General features: G+C 58.0%; 1 protein-coding gene across 2 annotated transcripts in view; it reads left to right on the top strand.

Moving 5' to 3' along the window:
* The window catches only part of CUEDC1 (CUE domain containing 1), an 82,106-nt gene extending 62,068 nt beyond the window's left edge, over positions 1–20,038 (top strand). The window contains exons 3-11 of one of the 2 annotated variants that reach the window (XM_066364648.1): positions 4,073–4,200; positions 9,287–9,413; positions 10,360–10,552; positions 11,430–11,513; positions 13,632–13,703; positions 14,540–14,633; positions 15,651–15,709; positions 16,389–16,459; positions 18,533–20,038. In XM_066364648.1, the coding sequence (XP_066220745.1) occupies positions 4,073–4,200; positions 9,287–9,413; positions 10,360–10,552; positions 11,430–11,513; positions 13,632–13,703; positions 14,540–14,633; positions 15,651–15,709; positions 16,389–16,456 (825 nt within the window). In that variant the 3' untranslated portion in view covers positions 16,457–16,459; positions 18,533–20,038. The other variant, XM_066364649.1, reaches the window with a different exon arrangement.
* The last annotated feature ends 2,295 nt before the right edge of the window (positions 20,039–22,333 follow it).

Below are 22,333 nucleotides of genomic sequence, written 5' to 3'. Positions count from 1 at the left end.
GGGTTAGACCCCTGCCTGGGTCCGCACTAGCGAGCAGCCTTCTTTCTCCTAGGGAAATGGTCCCCAAGCCAGTCAGTGGCCTTATTTTATGGGCAGAAATCATGCAGTCATTCAACAAGCACTGAGCATCTACTCAGTGGTATGCCAGGCGTGGTACTAGAGCCTGCGTCAGGGGTCATCGGAATCAAGGAGCTGGTTAAAAATACAGATACCTGGGTCTCATCAAACACAGTGAATGTCAATCCAGGCTAGAGCCTTCTAGTCTATATTTTTTCAAGAAATGCTACTCTTAAACTTCTGGGCATCCACCTTGGTCAAGTCAGACAGAGTTTCTGCCTCACAGAGCCCCGGTGCAGGGGAGACTAGGGACAGGACTCAGGCAGTGACATCCCGGAGTGGTAAGTGCTATGATGGAGAGAAACGGAAGCAGGAGAGGAGAGATGGCTAAGTTGAGACCCAAAAGAACAGTGAAGAGAGAGAGGAAAGGTGTGCAGGCAGAGGGAACAGCTTGTGCAAAGGCTCAGAGGCGAAACAGCATGAGTCATTGGGGAACTGGCAGCAAGACCATCTGTCAGGATCCAGAATGAGTCGAGCCCAGGAGGCCGACAAGGCCTTACTCAGAGAGCGGAGAGCGTGAGGCTGTGTCCCTCCCTAGAGTATCAGAGCCGTGGGAGAGGAGTGACAGCAGACTTCCTCTGACTGAGGCCTGAGGGAGGAGGCAGTGAGTGACAGACACCGAACTCTTCTGCACTCACTCCAGGCGGGTGGCTGTGGAGATGTGACCAGTCCAGTGCTTCAAGGCCCCCTGCTGGGTGTAGCCAATCTTCCCTGGCCCCATCCAAGAGTTCAGCATGGGTTTGGTCCCTCAGTCTCCACAGGACCTGCAGAGCAGGGCGAGGAACGGACACACAGTCTTTGAGTGAGAGGGTTAGTGCCTGCAGGGGCACGTGGCCCATGACAGGCAGCCATGGGTGGAAGGACCCAGTGGATGGGTTTTAACTCTGCTCTTCATTGAGTCCAGGCCTGTGCCAGGCACCATCCTCATGCTTTAGATGTATCATCTCTTTTAGTCTTCACAAACTTTGAGGTGGCGTGATTATTAACCTCGCTTAGAGTGGAAAACCTAGACCCAGCCATGGCCTCAGAGTCCGACTCAACACAGCCCTGCAGGTCGCCGCTGTACCGCAATCAGAATCACCCTGCAGGGGCAAAGCCTACACGCTCTTCCTCCCTCAGTGCGTGCTGCCTGAGATGTCTCTCTCCAGGTAGAGGAGAAGCTCTGTGGGCAGTGACCTCTGGCTCACTATCCCCTGTCACCTGCAGCACCTGGGACAGTCCTGGCACGTAGCAGGCACTCGGGGAAGATTGTTGAATGAATAAATGTTGCTGCTGTCTTTACACAGTTTCTCATTCCCCTGGAGATCACTCCTTTGACCTGCCTGGATTAGCAAGTGGAGGGAGTATTGGAAAAGCAAGGGGTTCTTTGGGAAAAGGAGGGGTGAGTATGCATGTGCGTTTGCAGACACACCCTTTAAGGGTGAGTTGGAGGGAAGGTTCTCTGCAAACGCGGACCCTTCTGCAGCCTCATAGGGCACTGTTTCCTCCTCGGTCCGCAGCAACCGCAGCCCTGCGGGCCCTGCAAGGCTTCGTGTCCCCTAGATGGGCCTGTGCTGTGTAGGCTTCTGTTTTTCTAAGAATCTTGCTTTCCGGATCGAGCCCCTTCTCAACACCCCTCCTGGGCTGTTTCCCCCCGGCCCCCACCCGCTTGGAGCGCTGCCTGGGCCCATTGGCGGGCAGTTCCCGAGCCAGCTGAAAGTGCTTCGGGAAATTTATGAGCAGCAGCTGGAATGACAATAACTGTCAACTGGAGAAAGCCCCTTCTCCGGGGGCTGATGGATGGTGGGCTGGCCCGAGGGGTCCCCTTGCCGCAGAGGAACATCTTTTGTCAGATAAATGGCCAGACTCTGACCCTTAGAACACCTGGCAGGCGTCCATCACCCGCACTGAATTAAGCTGGGAGACTGCAGAGCCGAAAACTTCAACACCTTTCGAGCCAGAAGAACAACCTCACTGTGGCTGGTGGGGCTAGGGGGAGAGGGGAGGGGGAGGCGGGGGCACGGCTGGGGTTACCCTCCCCGGAGCCTGGGGATCGGCCTTTCCGGAGCGTGCCTGGCCGGCTGCCGCCTCCTTGGCGTTTCCTCATTCTGTCCCAGAGCCTCCGATGAACGTCTGGCTCTCGCGGCCCCAGGAGCCGGCACTGAGGTGCAGGAGCGGCTGAGAACCATGGGGTCTTCCCGTGTGCTTGTGGAGACCTGACCTCCCTGAATGTGGGGGGCCAGCCACCGGGCCAGTCACGGGAAACCCCAAGCAGCTTCCTTCTGGGGACGATTCCCGCCCAGCTCTCCCTTCCTCAGTACTGACTCAGACCAGCCTCCGTGGGGACAGGCCAGGCCAGCCTCTGCCCGGGAGAGGCCCAGACTCCAGAAGTTGGTCTCAAGGCCCCAGCCTGGAACCCTGTCCCTCTGAGCAGTGCAGTCTGGGGACCGGGGAGTGTGTGTGTGTGTGGGGACCAGCAGCAGCGCGGTCTCTGGCTGTGCCAGGTAGTCGCTGAGCCACTGTCCTGTGCCAGGCCCCACGGGTTTGCCCATGAATGGGAATGGAGCGCCCTCTCTCTCTCTCTCTCTCTCTCTTTTATTCCTGTGGAAATTTGGGGTAGGCAGAGCAGTGGCCTGCGAAGCATCGACATTCTTTTTCTGCAAAAGCATCTGTTTAAATACTTTCCGCCTCAAAGGAAAGAACGTTAGTGCATTCCAGGGCGGGAGGCCTCCTTGGGTCAGGCTGGCTGTGATGCGCAGAGCGTGGCAGTGTGAGTGTGTGCGTGCTCTCTCACCACCTAGCCGTCTGCCGGGAGTCCCTGCGAGAGTCCCGGAGCCTGGGCACGGCTGGGCTCGGGGCAGGGATGTGCCCATGTCGCCCGGCCCAGCCCAGGCTTGCAGAGGCAGGGCGGAGGCAGGTTAGCAGTGACTTCTGCAAACTCACTTGAGCTTAAACACGGGGCCTGGGGACTCGGGCTGATTGACAGCCTCTGAGCCCTTCCCACATTCTTCGGTCTCCAAGGAGATGGGAACAGAGCCGGGAGGAGAAGGAGGCTGAGGTAAAGGCCAGTGGGGGTTGTGTGGTCTGGGATCTCATGGTTGATGGCTGCCTCCTGCCCCAGACTCCTCTATGGAACTTTGGGGAAGGGTCCAGGTCAGTCCACATGGGACCGCAGCCTTTGCCCAACCCTTGGCCGTTCCCCATCCCTCTTTCTGGCTCTTGGGTGAAGAGAGGAGTCTCGGGAGGGCGAGGTGTCCTGGGCGCCCCCCTTGGCGTGTCCACCCTGAGAAGCCACCCTGGGGGTGCAGGCATTGCGACTGAAGGAGGGACCCTGGCTGGAGAGACCATGTCCACATTGAGATTCAGTTCCAAGAACACTGTGTGGCTTTTGCCATGTCACTTAGTCAACCTGGGCCTCAGTTTCCTCATCTTTAAAATGGGGTTACGATCCATATCCTATTTTGCCAAGTTGTGTGAGGTTAAGGCAAGATAATCCATGTGGAAGTCTTTGAGAGAGGGCGTGGATGGTGTTAAAGTTAGTTTTCAACAATAACACCCGTATGGAAAAGTCCACGAATCGTAAGTGCACAGCTCAGTGACGTTTCACCAGCGTCCAGATCAGGAAACATTAATGGAACCCAGAAGTCCCCATGTCCCTCCCCACCCTGGCGGAGGTCACACTGCTCTGACTTCGATCACAGTGATTTGCTTTGCTTGTTTCTGAACCTTACTTGGATGGATAATGCTGCTCGGAACATTCCTTTGGGGACATGTGCCTTCATGTCTGTTGAGTGAGTTGGACTCGTAGGGTCAGGGGTAGCCATGCTTTTAGCTTCAGTATGTAAAGCCAGACTGTTTTTGCAAAGTGCCGGTTGTAACAATGTGCATCCCCACCAGCAACGCACTGGATTTTGTATAAATGTTATTCAAGTTCAAGGAAGGGTTGTTAACATTTCTTTTATTCTCTCTGATGTAGATCTTGGAAAGGACTTTGGAACCTGATAGCTCTGATGAAGAGCCCCCGCCTGTGTACTCCCCTCCGGCCTACCATATGCACGTGTTCGACAGGCCTTACCCTCTGGCTCCGCCCACTCCACCTCCCCGGTGAGAACCCCTGCTCCTCTCCAGCAGTGCGCAGGGCCGTGGGTGGGGAAGGGACCAGGGGTCTGGGGCGAGCACAAACCCAGTGGGAATCTTGGCTTGATCCCTCAGCAAGAACAGGCTTCTACTGCAGCAAGAAACATTTTAGCCGGATACAAAGGAGAACTTCTGGGAGCAAACATTCATTAAACCCCCGCATTAGGCTAGGTGCTAAGCTGAACACCATTTGGGACACAGAGTCAAGGCCCAGCCTCTGCTTTCTAGGAGTCAAGGGAGAGGCAGAGTGCAAATGAGAAGTACATGAACTGTGTAGTGACAGTTCCCCTCTCGAGCCCACGGCCCGCGTTACTAACCGACCACTGTGCTTTTGCCCGCTCACTTGCGAAAAGCCCCCCTCAACGCGCTACTGCCAGACTGTCACCAGTAACTGATGGGGTGGGTATGTATTTGCCATCCCTGGTCTAAGGATATCGTGAAGAATTCTCAAAGTAACGGGAGCAAGTGTCTCTTTTTCTGGGATAGTTCACTAACGGGAGGCAGGGGCCTAGACTGCTAGGTCCTTGGAGACTTCTTCCAGGTCAGGGACTCGGTAATATGGAAATGAAACACGAAACTGGTTGCCAGCTAGGTGCCCTGGGTCTCTGAGGGGCTTGTTTTCCTGGGCTTCATGTTTGTGGTGGGGCCCAGGTGTCTCTGTCCTTAGAATGCCCTTAGAATGACTCTGGCCAGGGGTAGTAACAGGGGTGGGAATAGTGGGTCAAGGGGCTAGTTCTAGTGGATCTTCTCTTCTGGGGGTCCTGGGAGGCTCAGACAGTGGTAGGGAGGACCCTGCTATCACACAGGTATAGACACTAGTGACAGCTACCTTGAACGGAGCGCCGGAAACCGTCACATTCAAATCCTCTAACAGCTTCTCAGGTAGGCACTGTTGTCAGCCCCGTTGTACAGATGAGGAGACCGAGTCTAGAGAGTTCCTATGACTTCCCCGAGACCACAGAGCTGGGGTTTGAAGCTAGGCCATTTTGACTTCAAAACCAGGGTTCTTTATTGCTGTGCCTTGTCGCCTCCCCAATGAGAAAATTCTCTGGGATTGAAGCTCGGGAGCTGATAGGAGCCTAGAAGATTATGGGGGGAGGTAGGGGAGCAATGTTTTGAGTCGGACAGGAACAAAGCTGGGCTCCTTTTATCACAAGTGGTCCTAGGAGGCTGTAATGGGGTGGGGGACAGGGAGTAAGTGGGTGGGTTTGGCGGGACTTTCAGCCTGGGGTGGGGCTAAATGATTTCCCTTTGACTTTGAAAAAATTTTACCCCAAAGTGCTTTTGCAACTGGTTCAGTTTTTATTAGGCAGAATGGTTCTACCCATTTTTTAGAAGGGAAAACTGAGGCCATAAGAGACAGGGTCCCATTGTGAACCTGGCGTGCGTATCCTGGCCATGTCGTCCCTCCCCTACTCTGGCTGGTTTTTCAGTAGCTGTGCTTGGGGTAGGGCTGGGGGGCAGGGGCAGTGCAGCCCAGTGATGGGAGCCCCAGTTAGGGGCAAGGTGACCTTGGCACTAGACCAGTGGTAGTCAACCTGGTCTCTACTGCCCACTAGTGGGTGTTCCAGCTTTCATGGTGGGCGGTAGTGGAGCAACCAAAGTATAAATAAAAAGATTTAACTAGAGTAAGTTGTTTTATAAAGATTTATTCTGCCAAACTTAGCGAAAATCCGACATAAAGTACTTGGTAAGTAATTATTATTATATGCTTTAACTTGCTGTAACTCTGCTTTATAAATTTTATAAAGTAAAGTTACTTCCCTACTTTGTAAATCACCATTACTGTGGAACCAGTGGGCGGTTAGAAAATTTTACTACTAACAGAGATACAGAAGTGGGCAGTAGGTATAAAAAGGTTGACTACCCCTGCACTAGACTAACGCTCAGGAGGCCTCATTCGGACCCTGGTCTCTGACCCAGAAGTGAAAGCTTTGCTACACTGGGGGTGGATGTAAACTGAGGGAAGGGAACTTGAGCTGTGGACTCGGCCAGAAGCAGAATACTCTTTCTCCCCCCTCCCTTCGGATTCTTTCGGTGCCTTTGCTGTGTGGCGTTTAAGCAGTGTGGCTCACTACTCAATGTGCCTCATCAATGAAATGGAAGTGCTGATCCCTGCTCATCGGTGGTCCACAGCTCCTCCAACCCTCTGCTGCAGGGTTGACCTCTGAGCTTTAACACTGAGCCCTGAGACCAGTGGCGAGGCTTCCCTCCGAGGCCAGTGTTCCTAAGAGCCAGGGCCAGCCTCTGAGCACGTGCCCCTTTGCTCCAGGATGGCCCCGCTAGGCCCAGATCCGGCCCTAGGCTTTTCCCGGTCTCTCCATCCGGGACCTTCATTTCCAGCCTTTATTGAGTCGCCTGCAGTATATAGATGCTGAACTATGTGTGTGATGCAGTAGTGAACAGAGCACTGCCTTGATGCCCCCCCCAAGGAGATCAGAGTCTAGGGGAGGCATAGATGTGGGGGCAGGGGTACAGCAAAGGCTGCCTAGAGGAGCTGATGTCCAAGCTGTGATCTGGTGAAGCGAAGGACAGGAGGGCATTCCAGGCAAAGGAAACAGCATGTGCAAAGGCCTGGAGGCAGCCAAGAGGGAACCACCTGGGGGACTCAGGGAAGTATGGAATGGCTGGATGAGCCCAGAGAGGCTAGCAGATCCCACGGTCCCTGTGGGTGCTCGGAGGGGCTGGGCCCTCTCCTGCAGCCAGTGGGTTTCCTGGAGAGTGGCAGGGTCCGTTAGTGTTCTAGAATCTCCCTCTGGCTGCTGGTGGAGATCAGTTCGAGTAGGAGGTTGGGGGAGGAATGGCCTGGTGCCTTTCTGTCACCTCTGGTCACTGGGGTACCTGTGAGACTACAGCTGGGCCGGGATTTGGAAGCTTGTCCTGCTGGGGCACAGAGACACGGGTCATCCCAGGGAAGTGTGCCTGGAATGCCAGGACCCCAGGGCCCGGGTTTGGCCTGAGTGATCCGGGTGCCCTTGGAGAGCGCCTGACCCCCCTGAGCCTCAGGATCCAGGCTTAACTAAAAATCCTGCCTGGCAGTTTTGACTCTGAATCCTTCTGGGGTTTGGTGTTCCATGGGTTCCCCCTGGAGGTCTGACTGGGAGGGGGTTCTAATCCAGGGCCCCAAGGGGCAGGCTCAGAGCCCCCCTTCTCTCTCCTCCCCCCCCCCAGCCTGTCCAACCCTGAGGCACCCCTCCACTTAGGCCACCTGCTGTTTCCCCCTTGAAATGACAGCTTTGGGAGTTTTTTATTTGCCTTTGGGCTCATTTCTGACATTCTTTCCGGACCACAGTGGAGTTGCCCGGGCTGCCTGGGCCCAGGGCCCCCTGTCTCTCACAGCTAGGAGCTGACCTCATCTCCGCCGGTGCCAGGGCACCGGGCCAGGAGGGGCTACGCCTGCCTTTGCTCCAGGACCTCGGGGCCAGCAGCAGGGGAAACTGAGGACAGGCTACTGCTCCTCACCCCCTCCCGTCTTGGGCCCTCAGTAAGATGTCCAGAGGAGTCCATGCCGCTGCAGGGTTCCCCTACCCCCTCCGCAGCTTTCCTGGGCAGCTCCAGGTGTGGTTGAGTTGGGGTGGGCACCCGTGTCCCAGATAAAGACCCCGAAGCCCAAGGAAGGGTGGCGGCCCTGGAGAGGACTTCTCTGTGCGGGATTAATCAAAGGTGGTCTTCAAGTCCCTGAGCGATGGGGCGCCCTCTTTCCCGGCTCTCAGGGCCTTGGGAAAATGGAAGGTTCCAGCGGGGCCAGAGAAGGCAGAGCCGTGCAGAGAGAGCGCTGCCGGGAACTCCTGGGAGCGAGGCGGCCCCTGCAGACCGCCCCCTCCTGCAGCGCGGGGGCGGGCCGCCTGCCGGGCTTCCCTGGGCTCCAGCCATGCGCTCCCACCCCGCACTTCGCAGCTTGTTATCCCATCTGCTGCCGCCCCCGCCCCTCCCCCCGGCCCCCACCAGGCCGCCCTCCCGAAATAGAAAAGGAGAGGAAGTCATTTCCACCGGCAGAGCGGCCCAGCCGGAAAAGCCCCCCTCCAGCGAGGGGGCCGCGGGATTCCTGGAGCTGGAGACCAAATCAAAGCCAGGCCCCAGGGCCAGAGGCGCTCCGGCCGCCCCGGCGCTGGCTGCCTTCTGCATGTGTCACTTCCCTGATTCAGCGGAACATGTGTCCTGCGGTTGCCACGCTGCAGGCCTCCGAGGAGCTGTGGGAGCTGCTGGCCGGGCCCCAGGCTGCCCTCAGGCCCAGGGCAGGCGGGGGCCTGGGGTCAGGGAGGGCGCAAGTGACTGCCTCTCTTCCTCTGCTTCCCACCTGGCCGGTGGCCTCTGCCGTGCTTGGCACAGACTGCCAGGCCCCCTGCCTGGGAAGAGCTGCCCCAGCGCTCCCTGGAACGAGATCCTGTCTGCGCCGCCTTTCAGAACACTGTTCACACAGCCTGGTGAGGGCGCCCTCCGCCCTGGCAGGGAGACAGCAGTTTCTAGATGAGGAAGGTCAATCCGGAGGGGTGCAGGTCTCACCCCAGACCACCCTGCGGGCTTGTGGCTGTGCCAGAACTGGAGCCGGGATTTGTTCTACTCTCTGGGGATGCTGGTGTCCCCATGTCCCCCCACCCCTGCATACCAGCATTCAGGCGGGCTGGGCTGTTGGTGGCTTATGTGTCTGTTCATTTGGAGCACACCTGTTACTCAGTGCTAGTGACACGAGCATAAAAGGCCATGACTCCTGATGGCTCTAGAGGACACTCAGGAACATCTGTGTCTCAATCCCCAGCACCCAGCACAGCACCACGGGCAGAGAGCTCCATAGGGTTAGAGACATTAGAGACCTTGAGAGGTCTGTGGCTGGGAGCAGTGACCGTCTGGGCAGCAGGGACCCAGTCCCAGGCCGGGGGACGGGTTGGCCGAGGCCTGGTGGAGAAGATGAGCTGGCGTGGCGGTCGTTGTGCTGGAAGCAGAGGCTGTGGGGAGCAGGAGTGCCCTCTGAGCAGGAGGACCCCGGTGCGGTGGGCCAGGACACCCGTGCTTGAGCCTGACCATTCCCGCCTCCTTGTTGCCTCTTGCCCTGCAGCATCGATGTGCTGGGCCCCGCGACCCCTTCCAGCCAGAGGCACTATCGGAACTGGAACCCGCCCCTGCTGGGCAGCCTCCCTGATGACTTCCTCCGCATCCTGCCTCAGCAGCTGGACAGCATACAGGTGACACGTGGGGGCGCCCCACCTGCCTGCGCAGCGTCCCTGCCTCAGCAGCTGCACGGCATACAGGTGACACGTGGGGGCGCCCCACCTGCCTGCGCAGCGTCCCTGCCTCAGCAGCTGGACAGCATACAGGTGACACGTGGGGGCGCCCCACCTGCCTGCGCAGCGTCCCTGCCTCAGCAGCTGGACGGCATACAGGTGACACGTGGGGGCGCCCCACCTGCCTGCGCAGCGTCCCTGCCTCAGCAGCTGCACGGCGTACAGGTGACACGTGGGGGCGCCCCACCTGCCTGCGCAGCGTCCCTGTTGGCCCACACAGTTCGGCTGGCCAGTTGCACTTTCTGATATTTAAGCCCCGGCTGAGCTATTTCTGTTGCCCCGGGTTTGTAGGGAAAGAATGCTGAACTGAAAACCTCATTTCCTATCTGGGCCTGGAGGTCTCTTGTTCCCCCCAGGGAAGGTGACAGCCCTGAGGAGACAGGCCGCAGCCATCCTCCCAGGCCTGAGGGAGATGGGACAGCCAATGGCAGAGGGCTGGAGCACCTTCCTTCCCTCTCCCGGGAAAGGGCCAGAGGCCGCCTGCCCCCAGAGCTTGTCATGTCCTAAGGTGCTTTCGTAGAGGGGTGTCTCCCTGAGACAGCTGGTGCGGGGACTTTTGAGTGTGGGAATTGTGAGTAGGCTACTGAGCAGTTTGCAGGTAAAGGGGTGGGGAGGTCCAAGAGAGGAAAGGTGTTTTCTAAGCCCTTGCTGCTTCCCCAGCAGAGAGTACCCTGGCTCTCGCTGCAGCTGGATCCTGGCCTATGACCGGGTCTCAAAAGGAGGTGCAGGCCCCAGGGTGGAGCTGGAAGATCCTGGGAAAGGACAGGTGTGCACCAGATGTGCACAGATGTTTGTGCACCGCGTGCCCTTGTGAACAGGCATTCAACATGCTCACTCCCTTGCTCAGGGCAACCCTGGGGGCTCCAAGGCCGGGAGCGGAGAGGGAGGCCTGCCCCCCGCAGCGGGGCTCGGGACCCGGGACCAGGAGAGCCGCTGGAAGCAGTACCTGGAGGACGAGAGGATCGCGCTCTTCCTGCAGAATGAGGAGTTCATGAAGGAGCTGCAGCGCAACCGAGACTTCCTCCTGGCCCTGGAGAGAGGTGGCGCACGGCGGGGCTCGGCCGCCACTCTGCGGCCTTGGGGTGCAGGCGAGGCAGGGAGCAGGGGCCAGGGTGACCTCTGCACTGTTGAGACATGGCCCCTACGGCCACGATCAGTGTGGGAGCCCCAGGATCCTGCCAGACGGGGACCTGTCACCCGCTACCCCTTCTCCCACCCCCGTATTCAGAGGAAGAGAGGTGTGCCCGCTTAGGCCCTCTTCTCCCCCTGCGCATCTGCTGAGTGCCAGGCGCCGGCCTTGGCGTGATGTGTCTGGAGCTCCAGGAACAGAGTGGCTGGTCCACAGGTGCCAGAGTGAGAGTCTCCCGAGGAGAGGACGTTAAAGCAGGGGTTCCTGAGTTTTGGGGTGTCTGGGTTGTCTTTGGCTTGGGGACCATGCTCTCCAGCCTGGCTGCCTTTCCCCTGTAGGGTGAGAGTGTGTTTGGGATGGAGTGCAGCCCCAGAGGGCTGCGAGAGGTGGCTCCTGTGCGTGTCACAGTGGCAGTGTGTGTGTGTGTGTGTGTGTGTGTGTGTGTGTCCGACAGCATGTCGTAGGGAAACACCTGTGGGCAGGGACAAGGGTAAGTTGAGACGGAGGCCCACGGCCAGCCGTAGCTTTGTAGCAAAAGGGCTGGGGGTCTTTGAGCATTTCCTGTTAAATGAAGGGGTTGGACTCTACGAACTCTCAGGGTCCTCCTCATTCTGACAGTCTCCCCTTCCCATGTTTTCAGGGCAGTAGTTTCTGTGATCTGACCGATTCTTTGACAGCCAGCAGATGTTGTGTGTGCTCATGTGCGTGTCTCAGGGTCTGACTTCCAACCGCCCCCTAGGTCTCAGCCCAGGTGTTAATGTCCTGACCTGAACGTGGTCCTTTTCCAGATCGACTGAAATACGAGTCCCAGAAATCCAAGTCCAGCAGCGTGGCGGTGGGGAATGACTTTGGCTTCCCCTCTCCTGCCCCAGGTAACCTTGCCTTCCTGTGAGAGAGGGCTGGAGGGCACGGGGGCGCACACCCCAGCTGTGCTTGGCATGTGTGGAGCTGGGGGTAGGGCGAGGAAATGGCCTGGCAGGAGGGTCACAGTGGGGTGAGACGACCCCTCCACTCGGCAGCCCTGCGTTCTCACAGTCCAGCGGCTGCCGGAGCCCACCGCCGGGGGTGTCGGGGGGGCTAACCGGCCGGCTCAGCTCCTCGGAGGTGTTGGGAACTCGGGTGAGAACGGGCCATGCCATACCACATTGTGTCCCATGTGGGGAGGAGGCCAAGAAGGACTCAGAGACTTACAAGCCTTGGTCTCCGCTCAGGGGGAACTTACGGGGATACAGCCAGGAACTGGGTAGAGCAAACCAGCAAAGCTGAGGACACACTATTGATTCGAGCAGATGGGTCAGAGGAGAAGGGCAGGATCAGTGTGGGAAGGGCTCACTCATTCATTCATTCATTCATTCAGTAGTTGGGGAGGATCTGCTGTGGGCCAGGCTCTGCCCTTGTATTGGAGGAAGAGACTTTTGAACTTCATGTGTAATATATAAGATAGTGAGAAACAGAATTGCCTCAAGAGAAGGCCAGACCCCTCCAGGAGCCCTAAGAGGCTGAAGGAGGGTCAGGGGTGGACAGCAGCCTGTTGGGATGCACAGATGAGGGTCCAGAGACCCCTGCTCCACACTTGGCACTGGGCTCAGCCTGTATATGCGCACAGTGGCCCCTCGTCGGCCAGAGCCCTCCACACACTCACAGGCCACCCACCCAGAAGCGGAATCTGCAGACCTGACACGGTGCTGTGGAGTGGGGGTTGGGGAGCAGAAGGGTGGGGGAGCTCAGCTGATCCCGGCTCAAAGGAGAAAATCCCGTGGAACTGATTCACAGGCAACAGGCGGGGAGCTCAGCCCCCACCAGATGTGCATCTGAGAGTTTTAACGGCACACTCTGTCCTTGATCCTGAATTAACTATAGACACCAAGGCCGCGGAGATGGATCAGAGGGACTCACAGGGGACTTAGCAAACAAGGTGACTTGGATTAGCCGAATCGCACGGTGGAGAGCAGGGGCTTTAAAAGGGCAGTAAGAGACCCGCGTAAGGGCTGAGGAAGGGGGGAGACTTGAGGTGGCCACCTGGGTCCTGACACCGAGACAGGCCTATTCTCATTTCTACTCATTGTAACCAGTCAGAAACTCCATGTTGGGGGGGGGGTAATGGAGGGGGCTGACCGCGGGGGGAAGGGCACGGGAACCACCACGGGCGAATGTCCCTGAGCCCTACACCTTCCGCCCGTTACCTCAGTAACTCTCACACCCTGTGGGATGCAGGCAGGCACACCAAGTGCTGGTGAATGTTTAATAGAGGTCGGGGCGCAGGGGAAGGCTGGGTGTGCAGTGTCTGGTGACTTGCATGGCGTAAAGAACTCTCACCACGGCTGATGTCAAGCTACCAATGTGACTTCAGGGACATGGAGTTGGTCAGGGAAGCAGCCAGCTGGGAGCCCGTGGGAGCTATTTCTCCACACATATAGCAGATCATAGGACTGTCCCCCTTCTTTTTTAAGTGAGAGGAGGGAAGATAGACTCCTACATGCATCCCAACCGGAATCCACCTGGCAACCCCTGTATAGGGCCGATGCTTGGACCAGCTGAGCTATCCCCAGCGCCCAGGGCCAACGCTTAAATCAATCAAGCCACTGGCTGCAAGAGGGGAAGAGAGAGAAGGGGGAGAGGGAAGGGAAGGGAAGCAGATGGTTGCTTCTCATGTGTGCCCTGACTGGGGCTTGAACCCAGGACATCTGCATGCTGCGCTGATGCTCTACCCACTGAGCTAACCCACCACGGCCAGGACTGCTCCCCGCCTTTTAACTACTATAGAGGGGGAATGTGCCGCTTGGGTGGGGAAGAAGCGTTCCTCAGACCCCAGCTGTCCTCCTCGCCGAAGCTCCATCCTGGTCAAGGGAGGGGCCTGCTCTTTGCTTCCTTCCTCCAAGAGCAGGGTCGGGTGAACCCCTGTCCTTCGGGGAGCCCTGACCCGCCTCCCTGTGCCTGGGGAAGCCACTCTGCCTCTCATGCTGGCCCTCAGAGGTGTCTCCCCCTTGCAGGAGCCAGCGACGCCAATCCCGCTGTGTCCGAAGATGCCTTATTCAGGGACAAGTTGAAACACATGGGGAAATGTGAGTCCAGCCAGTGTCGCCCTCCCCGATCTTCTCAGCCAGGCCCCGTGGCCACGGGAGGGAGGGAGCCACCCGGACCTTGTTGTGCAGCTGGCTCTGGGCGAACCGAGTGACATTTAAATTGCAGGCTGGTTTCCTCAGCCTTCTTGCCTCGTTTCCCTCTGCAGCTGAGTCTGGGTACAAATTAAGTTTTAAATCCTCCTGGGCCAGCTGTCTGCAGAAAAATCATGCGCTGCACCCCCCCCCCCAGCTTTAGTGTTCACATTCTCTGTGGCTGGAGGGGGCTTAGCCGGCCGGAGTTGGGAGGTCTTCGCTACCCCCACTCTCTGCAGGTGGGAAGGCCTGTGGGGGCCGTGACCTCCGCCTGCAGTCCTGCCAGCCAGGCCGTGCCTCCCGCTGCCCCTCGCCACCCCCTGCACAGACACACAGCCGTTTGTGAAGGAGGCCGCCATCCTTTCAGGCTCCATTTCAGGGAAAATCTGGGATTAGTCACGGAAATCCCAGAGCCAGCTCTGGAGGTGGCCGGGGGCGGCAGGAGGCGGCGGGGAGGAAAGCCAGTGTGCACTGCTGTTTGTCAGGCTCAGGAGGAATACCCAGGGCTCGGGCGGCCAGCTGTCCCCAGGCCAGCTCTCCGGGGCCAGCTCCCGGTAGCCTGTGCTGCCCCTGCGGGCCAAGCCCGGTGGCCACCTCACTCCCCCGGGGCCCCAGCCGGGCGTCACCTCCCCAGCTGCCCCCGCCCTAGCAGGGAGGAGAGGGCCCGCCCCAGCCGCCCCTGAGCCCGGGCGGGCGGCTCCCTGCTGCTCTGGCTGCTGGCTCACAGGCCCCTGTGCCCCCAGCCACTCGGAGGAAGCTGTTTGAACTGGCCAAGGCCTTCTCTGAGAAGACCAAGATGAGGAAGTCAAAGAGGAAACACTTGCTGAAGCATCAGTCGTATCCTTTCTGGCCCGGTCCCGGGTGAGGGTGGCGGGTTCTGAGGCACTGGACCCTGGGCTGGGCACTCTCCCGGCTGCGGGTCCGCCCGCTCCTGCGGCCTGCCCCTCTCCCTGAGACCCGCTGTCCCGTCTCTCTGTGCCCATCTGGACCACCGTGACCAGGCTTGGGGAAAGGACCAGCATCCCATTCCCCATCTTCCTTCTAGAGCAGGGGTCCCCAAACTATGGCCCGCGGGCCACATGCGGCCCCCTAAGGCCATTTATCCGGCCCCCACCGCACTTCCGAAAGGGGCACCTCTTTCATTGGTGGTCAGTGAGAGGAGCATAGTTCCCATTGAAATACTGGTCAGTTTGTTGATTTAAATTTACTTGTTCTTTATTTTACATATTGTATTTGTTCCCATTTTGTTTTTTTACTTTAAAATAAGATATATGTAGTGTGCATAGGGATTTGTTCATAGTTTTTTTTATAGTCCGGCCCTCCAACGGTCTGAGGGACAGTGAACTGGCCCCCTGTGTAAAAAGTTTGGGGACCCCTGTTCTAGAGACTCAGAAGGTAACCTGCAGCGTTCGTACATTTTGTCAGGAGTACACTGCATCCTGGGAGAAGACTTGGTTCTCCCACTAACGTCTCCACCTGAACTCGTCCTCAGGTCTCCCCGCCTCATTTCAAGCATATGGGTCCTGCTTTCTCACTTTCAATCCCTCGAGGGAGAAGACGGTTTCCCACCCTTACCCCGGGCTCCCAGCCATGCTGGCCAAGCAGGGTCCAGGGTATTAGAAGCTGGAACAGCCAAAGGGGAACAGGAGGGACTAGCTTCTCTGTTCCCGGGCTGGGGGCTGGGGGAGAGGAAAGGAGCCTGGGGAGGGGGAGGTTTTGGGGGTGTTGGGGGTAAGGCTGGTGTGGCAGGAGCCTCCCGAGCTTGCAGTGGGTGGTGGAGGACTAAGGGCCGTGAGTTGGAGGGCTAGGCAGTGCCCACCCACCCTAGGACAGTTTTCCTGAATGGCCGGGCAGGCTGGGGGCGGCTGCGTCAACGGCCAACCTCCTGGACGACGTGGAGGGCCACACCTGCGGTGAGCGCGGAGTGCGGGGAGCGGGTCTCTGAGCGGCCAGTGATCAGTGGCCCTCCGAGAAGAGGGCCTGTGTGTCCTATGGGTGGACCCAACCTGGGGACACATCCAGGATGGGTGGGCGGGTGACCCAAAGAAATGGATCTTCCCACTGGGACCATATTGCCTTTCCCTTCCACCCCTGGAGGGGTGCCCCAGCCACACCTCCACCTGGAGCTCAGAATCCCAGGTGCTGTTGCTGGGGGTAGTCTCTGGAGTGCGAGGCGCAGACAGGCTTCAACCTGAGAACCAAGCTCTGGGCAGGTCCAGTGTCTGGACCCAGAGGCCCTTCAGCAAGACGCTGCTGCCAACTCAGCTGGCGCAAAGCCAAGCCCTGGTCCTCGTGCTTCCGAGAGAGGGGCCTTCAGTGGTCAGGAGGCGTCCAGAAACGAGGACTTGAGGGCCTTCGAGGTCATCTGTAGAGTCCAACTTCCCCACCCCACTTTATAGATGAGGGAGCTGAGGGAAGGTCTTGTCCGGGGTCTTGGAGCTCAGTGATGGAGCCAGGCTGGCAGACAGGTGTCCTGATCCACACTGTGCTCTGCTGCCTTCCCACCAGATGCCCCCTCCCCCGGGGCCAGCACGTGCCCCAGTCTGGGGGCATGCAGGGTAGAGGATGAGGCAGTGTCCCTCTGCTTTTCAGATGAAGACTTCCGGGGAAGGCGACAGGAGGTCCCCAAGGTGGAGGAAACCCTAAGGGAAGGACAGTAAGAGGTAAGGCCTGGGCCACAGCTGCCCAGGGACTGCCTGAGGCCGGGACCCCAATGCCCCACATCCTTAGTGTCTTCCCAGGAGTCCAGAGGCATTGGGCTCCGGAACCAGAGAGCGCGGGCCGTGGGTTTCCTCTCTCGTCATTGTGGCAGGAAACATGGGTCTTTTGCATTTTGTTTTATTTATTCATTTGATGAAAGGTAATCACACCTATCGGTGCCAAATGCTAGGAACAGGAAAAACAAATCAGCTTTGCCCTTGAACAGTTTGCAGCCTAGCTGCGACAATAGTCCAGGACACACCCGGCACACTGAGGGGACAATGTAGGAGAAGCAGGGATGGCCTCACGCAAGCGGTGTACACACAGCGCTCCCACTGGCCTCTCGGGCAGGCGGTGTCGCATTTGCCACGAGCTGGCGAGGAAACAGCCCCTCTGAGGGCAGTTCTGTTTCCGGCTGGAGCCCTGGTCCCACCTTCTCCCCCTCCCTGTGCATCCCTGTGGGAGAAAGGGACTGTCCGCGCCTCCTCCAGGACTCCCTAGCGACAGTCACTCTTCCGGCCCCTCCCCCCAGCTGCTGCCTTGGTCCCAGCGGTGGGCATCAACAGGCTTTCTTGAGCTGACGGTGTGGCAGGCATGGCCCTGCTGCAGACTGTGCAGGTGTATTTGCTGCCCTCAGGACAGCTGTCACAGAGACACAGCCCGGAACAGTTACCAGTGGGCAGCTGGCCTGCTCATCACCTCCACCGAGCCCTTCCAGACCTGTTCATTCTCTCGGGCTGTCTCATCCACGGATCTCTACCCCCACTTCCCTGGGAGGCTCGCCAAGCGCCACAGGAAGGGCCCGCTGCTGACGGTGTTGCTGCTGTCCCCTTCCCTGGGGTCCCCAGGGAAACCGTGTCCAGTCCAGAGCCATCAGGACCTTGCCCATCATTTTCTCTCCTGAGTCTTCTAGCTTTTCCCCTTCCAGCCTCTTCTTCAAGCCTACATTCTCCGCTTCCCCATCTTAAAAATCACCCAACTTACAAAAAAGTGGCATCCTCCTTCACCCATTGCAGGCTGGTGACCCCTCCTGCCACCACCAGAGTGACACCTGCTGGCGCAGGGCCTTCTTCAGTGCTGCGTCCCCCGGCCCTCTCTTCTGCACGCTGTGCCCACAGTCTTTCCTGAAGTCGCCCTCCCTTGCCTCCTGTGGCCCCAGAATCCTGGGCCTTCTTCCTCTCAACTTGAGTCTCAGGGTGCTGTTTGGTCTCCGGTTACTTCTCCTGCTCCCTCAATCCCAGCTCTCCTGGTAGCTCTGCCCTTGACCTTCTGAAATCTTCTCACTCCCCACAGCAAGGCCACCACCTGCTTTTACAGTGTCAGCAATACTTCTGTGCATTTGACTCCAAAATCTGGATCTCCATCTCAGTCTGTCCCCCCAGTCTGCTCCGTAACCCCAGCTGGGCCCGCGGTCATCTTTCTAGCTCTAGATGTCAACTCACTGAAGGCCAGTCTCTCCTCCCCGCCCCGACCCGCCGTCTTTTCCATTTCACTTCTCTTCCTTTTCCCTTCTCCTCACCTGGTTCACAGCCGCTGGTCCCTCCGCTGCCCCTACTCTGTCCGCCCCATCACCAGAACACGTCAATTCCGATCATCCTGGCCCTCTGAGTGGGTCTTCTGAGTACTAAAGGCTCGCGAACTCCTCAGGCCGGTGCGTGGGGCACAAGTTTACTTCGCTGCTGCAGCAGGTGCCCTCGGGCTGGCTCACCGGAGCCAGGACTGTATCAGAATGGGCGGGCGCCTCCCTGCGGCTCGGCCCTTCCCGTGCAGCGTGTCCACTGGAAGCGTGGTTCCTACTCCATCGCCAGCTGCCAGAGTCCCTGGGATTCTGCAAGGTGGACCTTTTCTGGGAGCTTGGATTCTGTGACTGGGTGTGTGTCCCCAGGCGGAGTTCCAAGGCTGACACAGAGTCCCCAGAGGAAGGAGCGGGTTCCTGTCTTTGATAGCTCTGCCCAAAACCATCTCTCTGGGAACCGGTGATGAAAGACCACTGAGCTCCATTGAAAAAGATGTCTCCCGTCCCTTTCCCTTACCAGATGACAGCCTTCCTCCCCGCTGGGGAGGACCTGACCCGGTGGAGGCAGCGAGAGCAACCCGGCCCCAGTTGGAGAGCCGAGCTGCAGCCGGACAGATGGTGCTTGAGGACCAAGGCCCAGCGATTCTCGGCCACAGTCCAGCCCCGCCACTGCCACTGCCACTTTCCATGGGACTTAGGACTTCAGAGTTGCATGCTGTGATTGGAGGAAGGACCTGGGGGGGGGCAGTGGCCAACCAGGGCCCCCTTTGTAGGCAGGCTGTTCTGTGGGCGATGAATGGAAATGCAGGCTCCAACCCCCTTCTAAAAAAACAACAAAGCCCCAGAAACATGCAGAGGTTGGAGTGCCACAGAGAGCAGGACGACCCTACCAGAGGCTCTTTGACCGGAAGGAGGAGCCCCTGCTCCCCCCCTCCCCGCCTCCCCTGTTGGGCCCCAGACGCTGCCTCATCTGCCCCATCCCCAGCTCCCCCTGGGCACTTTGAGCCCTGTACCCCATTGTCCCCTGCATCTTTCTCAGCCTGCTGAACCTTGGGCACAGCCCCTGCACGGACCTCCAGGTGGGGCAGCCCTGGGCAGCAACTTGGCCCCCCCTGAGGAGTGATGGGACACGGGAGAGGTGTCTGCCCACGGCCTTGCCTGGGCCCCTCAGGCTGCCTCTGATAGGGGCTGGCGCGACCCCCAGCGGGGATGGGGAGGCGGCCGCCCCGGAGCTGGAGGACTCTGGCTGGGCAGGAATGGTCTGGGCAAGGAGAAGAGCTGCCGCCCTGGCTGGAAGCGCCTGGGGCAGAAGAGCTTGCTGGGTGCCCTTTGCCAAGAGTGAGAAGGTAAATGATCCCAGGAGGAAAACTCTGGTTCTACTAACCTTAGCCGGCACCAACCACTGCCAATGGGAGGGAGACCGCCCCGTCTCTCTGCCCACCCCCGCCGCCCCCGTCGGGATGGGAACGCGCTGACCTCGCAGGAGACCCGGGAGTCCTGGGCAGCCCGACGTTTCAGCCGCCCACCCCCTCGAGTGTGCAAGCACCCCACCGCGCGGGGCGGGCGGGAACTGGGAGCCAAGCCGTTGCGGGCCCGATGGCCTCAAGTCACCCCGAGATAGCGAGGGCGTGGCGGGCGCTCAGGGCCGCAGGCGGAGGCGACACCGCGATCGCACCTCCTCCCGCCCACGCCGCGCGCGTAGGGGCCAGACGCGCCGCCGCCGCCTGGCATGCCCAAGTTTGGAAGCGCGTGGGGCCGGCCCTGCCCTCCGCGGCGTGCCGCGCTGGCTGTGGCCCCCGTCCAGGCACCTTGGGCCCCTATCCCGAGCTCCTGCTGGGGCTGACCCCGGGGGCTGAGGACCGGGCCCCTGGGCTATGGCCCCGGCCTCTCTCCGCGCTAGGACCCGACCCCACGTCTGTGCGTGTTGTTTTGTTAGTGTTTTTCCCGCCTCCTTTTTCCCCTCTGTGTGGGTTTTCTCTTGGGGCTATTTCATAGGACTTCCTGTAATAAAGACTTGGTGTTCTTCTCCTGGTGCTCTGATGTGGCTGGCGGCGTGGGCTGAGCCCTCTTCTGTTCCCGCGCAGGGCTTGGCCCCGGCAGCCCCGTGTCACTCCCATAGGCCACCTGCTTCACGCCCCCATTAAGCCGTAGCGTTTGTAAGGCCCCAAGGGCTCAGACCTCCTTACAGTTCCCTCAGGAGGCGACACCTGCCACCTTGCCGACCTGCTGGCTTTTCCTGTTTACCCTGAGAAAGCAAACTGCTCGCTGATAGGCAAAGAAAACACGGACAGGAAAGGCAGCCTCTGGCAAAAGCTGCAGCTTGTCACCTCCTTAAATAAACAGCTTCAGGAGAGAAGGCCGACTGGAGGCTGGAGGGATGTTCAATCTCAGACTTCAAAGGGTCCGCAGACATCTCCATTTAAACAGCTCTGGTTTCCCTACTGCCCAGCCCAGCCGGGCTACCTCCCACGCGGAACTTACTACTGAAGGGGGAAGCTGGTGCCCTTTCCAGACAGGGCAGTTCTCAAGGTTAGAGGGGTCTTCCTGTGCTGAGCCCCAAGGCCTCCTGCGGCTTCCACCTGCACATCTGCTTTCTGGGCCCCAGGTAACCCAGGCCAAGGCCACCGCTCTGCCCCCTGAGGCCATGTTTGAACTAGTGGCCTTGGTTCTCTCCTTAAGGACAAACCGTGGAGGCTCCCAGCTTCCCTCCACACCCCCAGCTGGACCGAGGTGAGCTGGTAAATGGGCACATCTGGGACAGCTGGTGATGCTCCAGACACGTTGGGATCCGGGCAAACCACGAGTATCCTCTAACCCCAGCTCTGTACACTCTAGTGAGAGCCGCGGACCCGTGCAGCCCCTGGGACACAGCAGCTGTCCTGGGACCTCAGTAGAAATGACAGTTCTCAGCCCAGAAGAACTGGCCTGGTGGTCACCAGGCTGGGGTCTCAACCCTTCCTCTGTCCTTTGAGGCACCTGGTAGAGGGTTGAGGTCAGAGAAAAGACAGGAGAGAAACTTGGTTTGCAGAAAGTAGGTAAGGCGTGGGACGATGAAGATGATGGCCAATCAGGGGTGCTTTTCTGTATGCTAGTCACTTTTCTAGGGTGCTTTATGTTATTTTACCTAATCCCTACAGCTATTACATTAAAAAAAGAAATCAGTATTATTATTCCCACTTCATGGATCAGGAAACAGACACAGAAATGTTAAGGTCCTTACTCAACATCATCCTTAGTAAGTGGTAGTCCCTGGATATGAACTCTGGCAGCTGAATGCTAGCACTGGTGCTGAAACACTAAACTGTATATTAGGGAGAGGAAACAGGTGGTAAGAATTAGAACCCCTGCATAGATGCAGTCTGTGGAGCACGAAAGGGTCCACCTGCCTAAAAACGTCTCCATAGTCACATAGGATCCAAAGTGAGCCTGGTACTCACCTATTAGCATTCTTGATCTGGTTTAAAAAAACAATCTTTTAGAATTTCCCATAAATGGCAAATATGCTACCGAGAGAGAAGCACATGAACTCTTTTTGTCCATTATCAAAACATAGATTAATTTGTTGGATTAGCTGGCTAGACCAGCTGGAGGAAGAGTTGGAAATTTCTGATGAGTGGGGCGGGGAGTTGAGTGTTGAATGGGATTGTGTAAGTCTACTGCCACCTGGTGGTAATCTCGGAAATGGCAGTCGCAGGTCACTAACAGGCCAAACACCATTTTCCCAGAAGGAAGATGTGAGTACTTGTTCGGCCCGAGGCCAAACAAAGAGAATTTACTCTGTTCACTTGTCTTATATTTTGTAAAAATTTCAAAACAGATATTTTGCACTTAGAAAATTTTTTTTGTTTATTGATTTTTTTTTTTTAGAGAAACATTAATTCGTTGTTCCACTTATTTATGCATTCATTGGTTGATTCTTGTATGTACCCTGACCGGGGGGGGGGGGTCACATCCACAACCTTGATGTATTGGGATGATGCCCTAACCAACTGAGCTACCCGGCCAGGGCTATACATATTTTTTCTTAAAAGGGACACTAAGATTATACAAGCTTCAGGCTCCACACAACCAGCATTTCCCCTGCTTGTCATTTCTAGAGAGTAGAGAGGCACAAATCCTTATCAAGCCAAAAAGATTATGCCAGGGACTCTGAAGTAAGGAGCTGTGGAGCTCAGTACAAACTCAGCATGAGTCAACCTTGCTCTAACCTCGCTGTTTGAAGTGTGGTCTGCGGATACGGTCATCATTGACATCAACCTGGAAGCCTGTTAGAAATGCAGAGTTCCAGGCCTTACTCCCGACCTACTGAGTCTAAATCTGC

The sequence above is a fragment of the Saccopteryx leptura genome, chromosome 2, assembly GCF_036850995.1.
Source record: "Saccopteryx leptura isolate mSacLep1 chromosome 2, mSacLep1_pri_phased_curated, whole genome shotgun sequence".
Lineage (NCBI taxonomy): Eukaryota > Metazoa > Chordata > Mammalia > Chiroptera > Emballonuridae > Saccopteryx > Saccopteryx leptura.
Note: the sequence above shows the minus strand (reverse complement) of the source record. Positions and strands in the feature narration are given on the sequence as shown.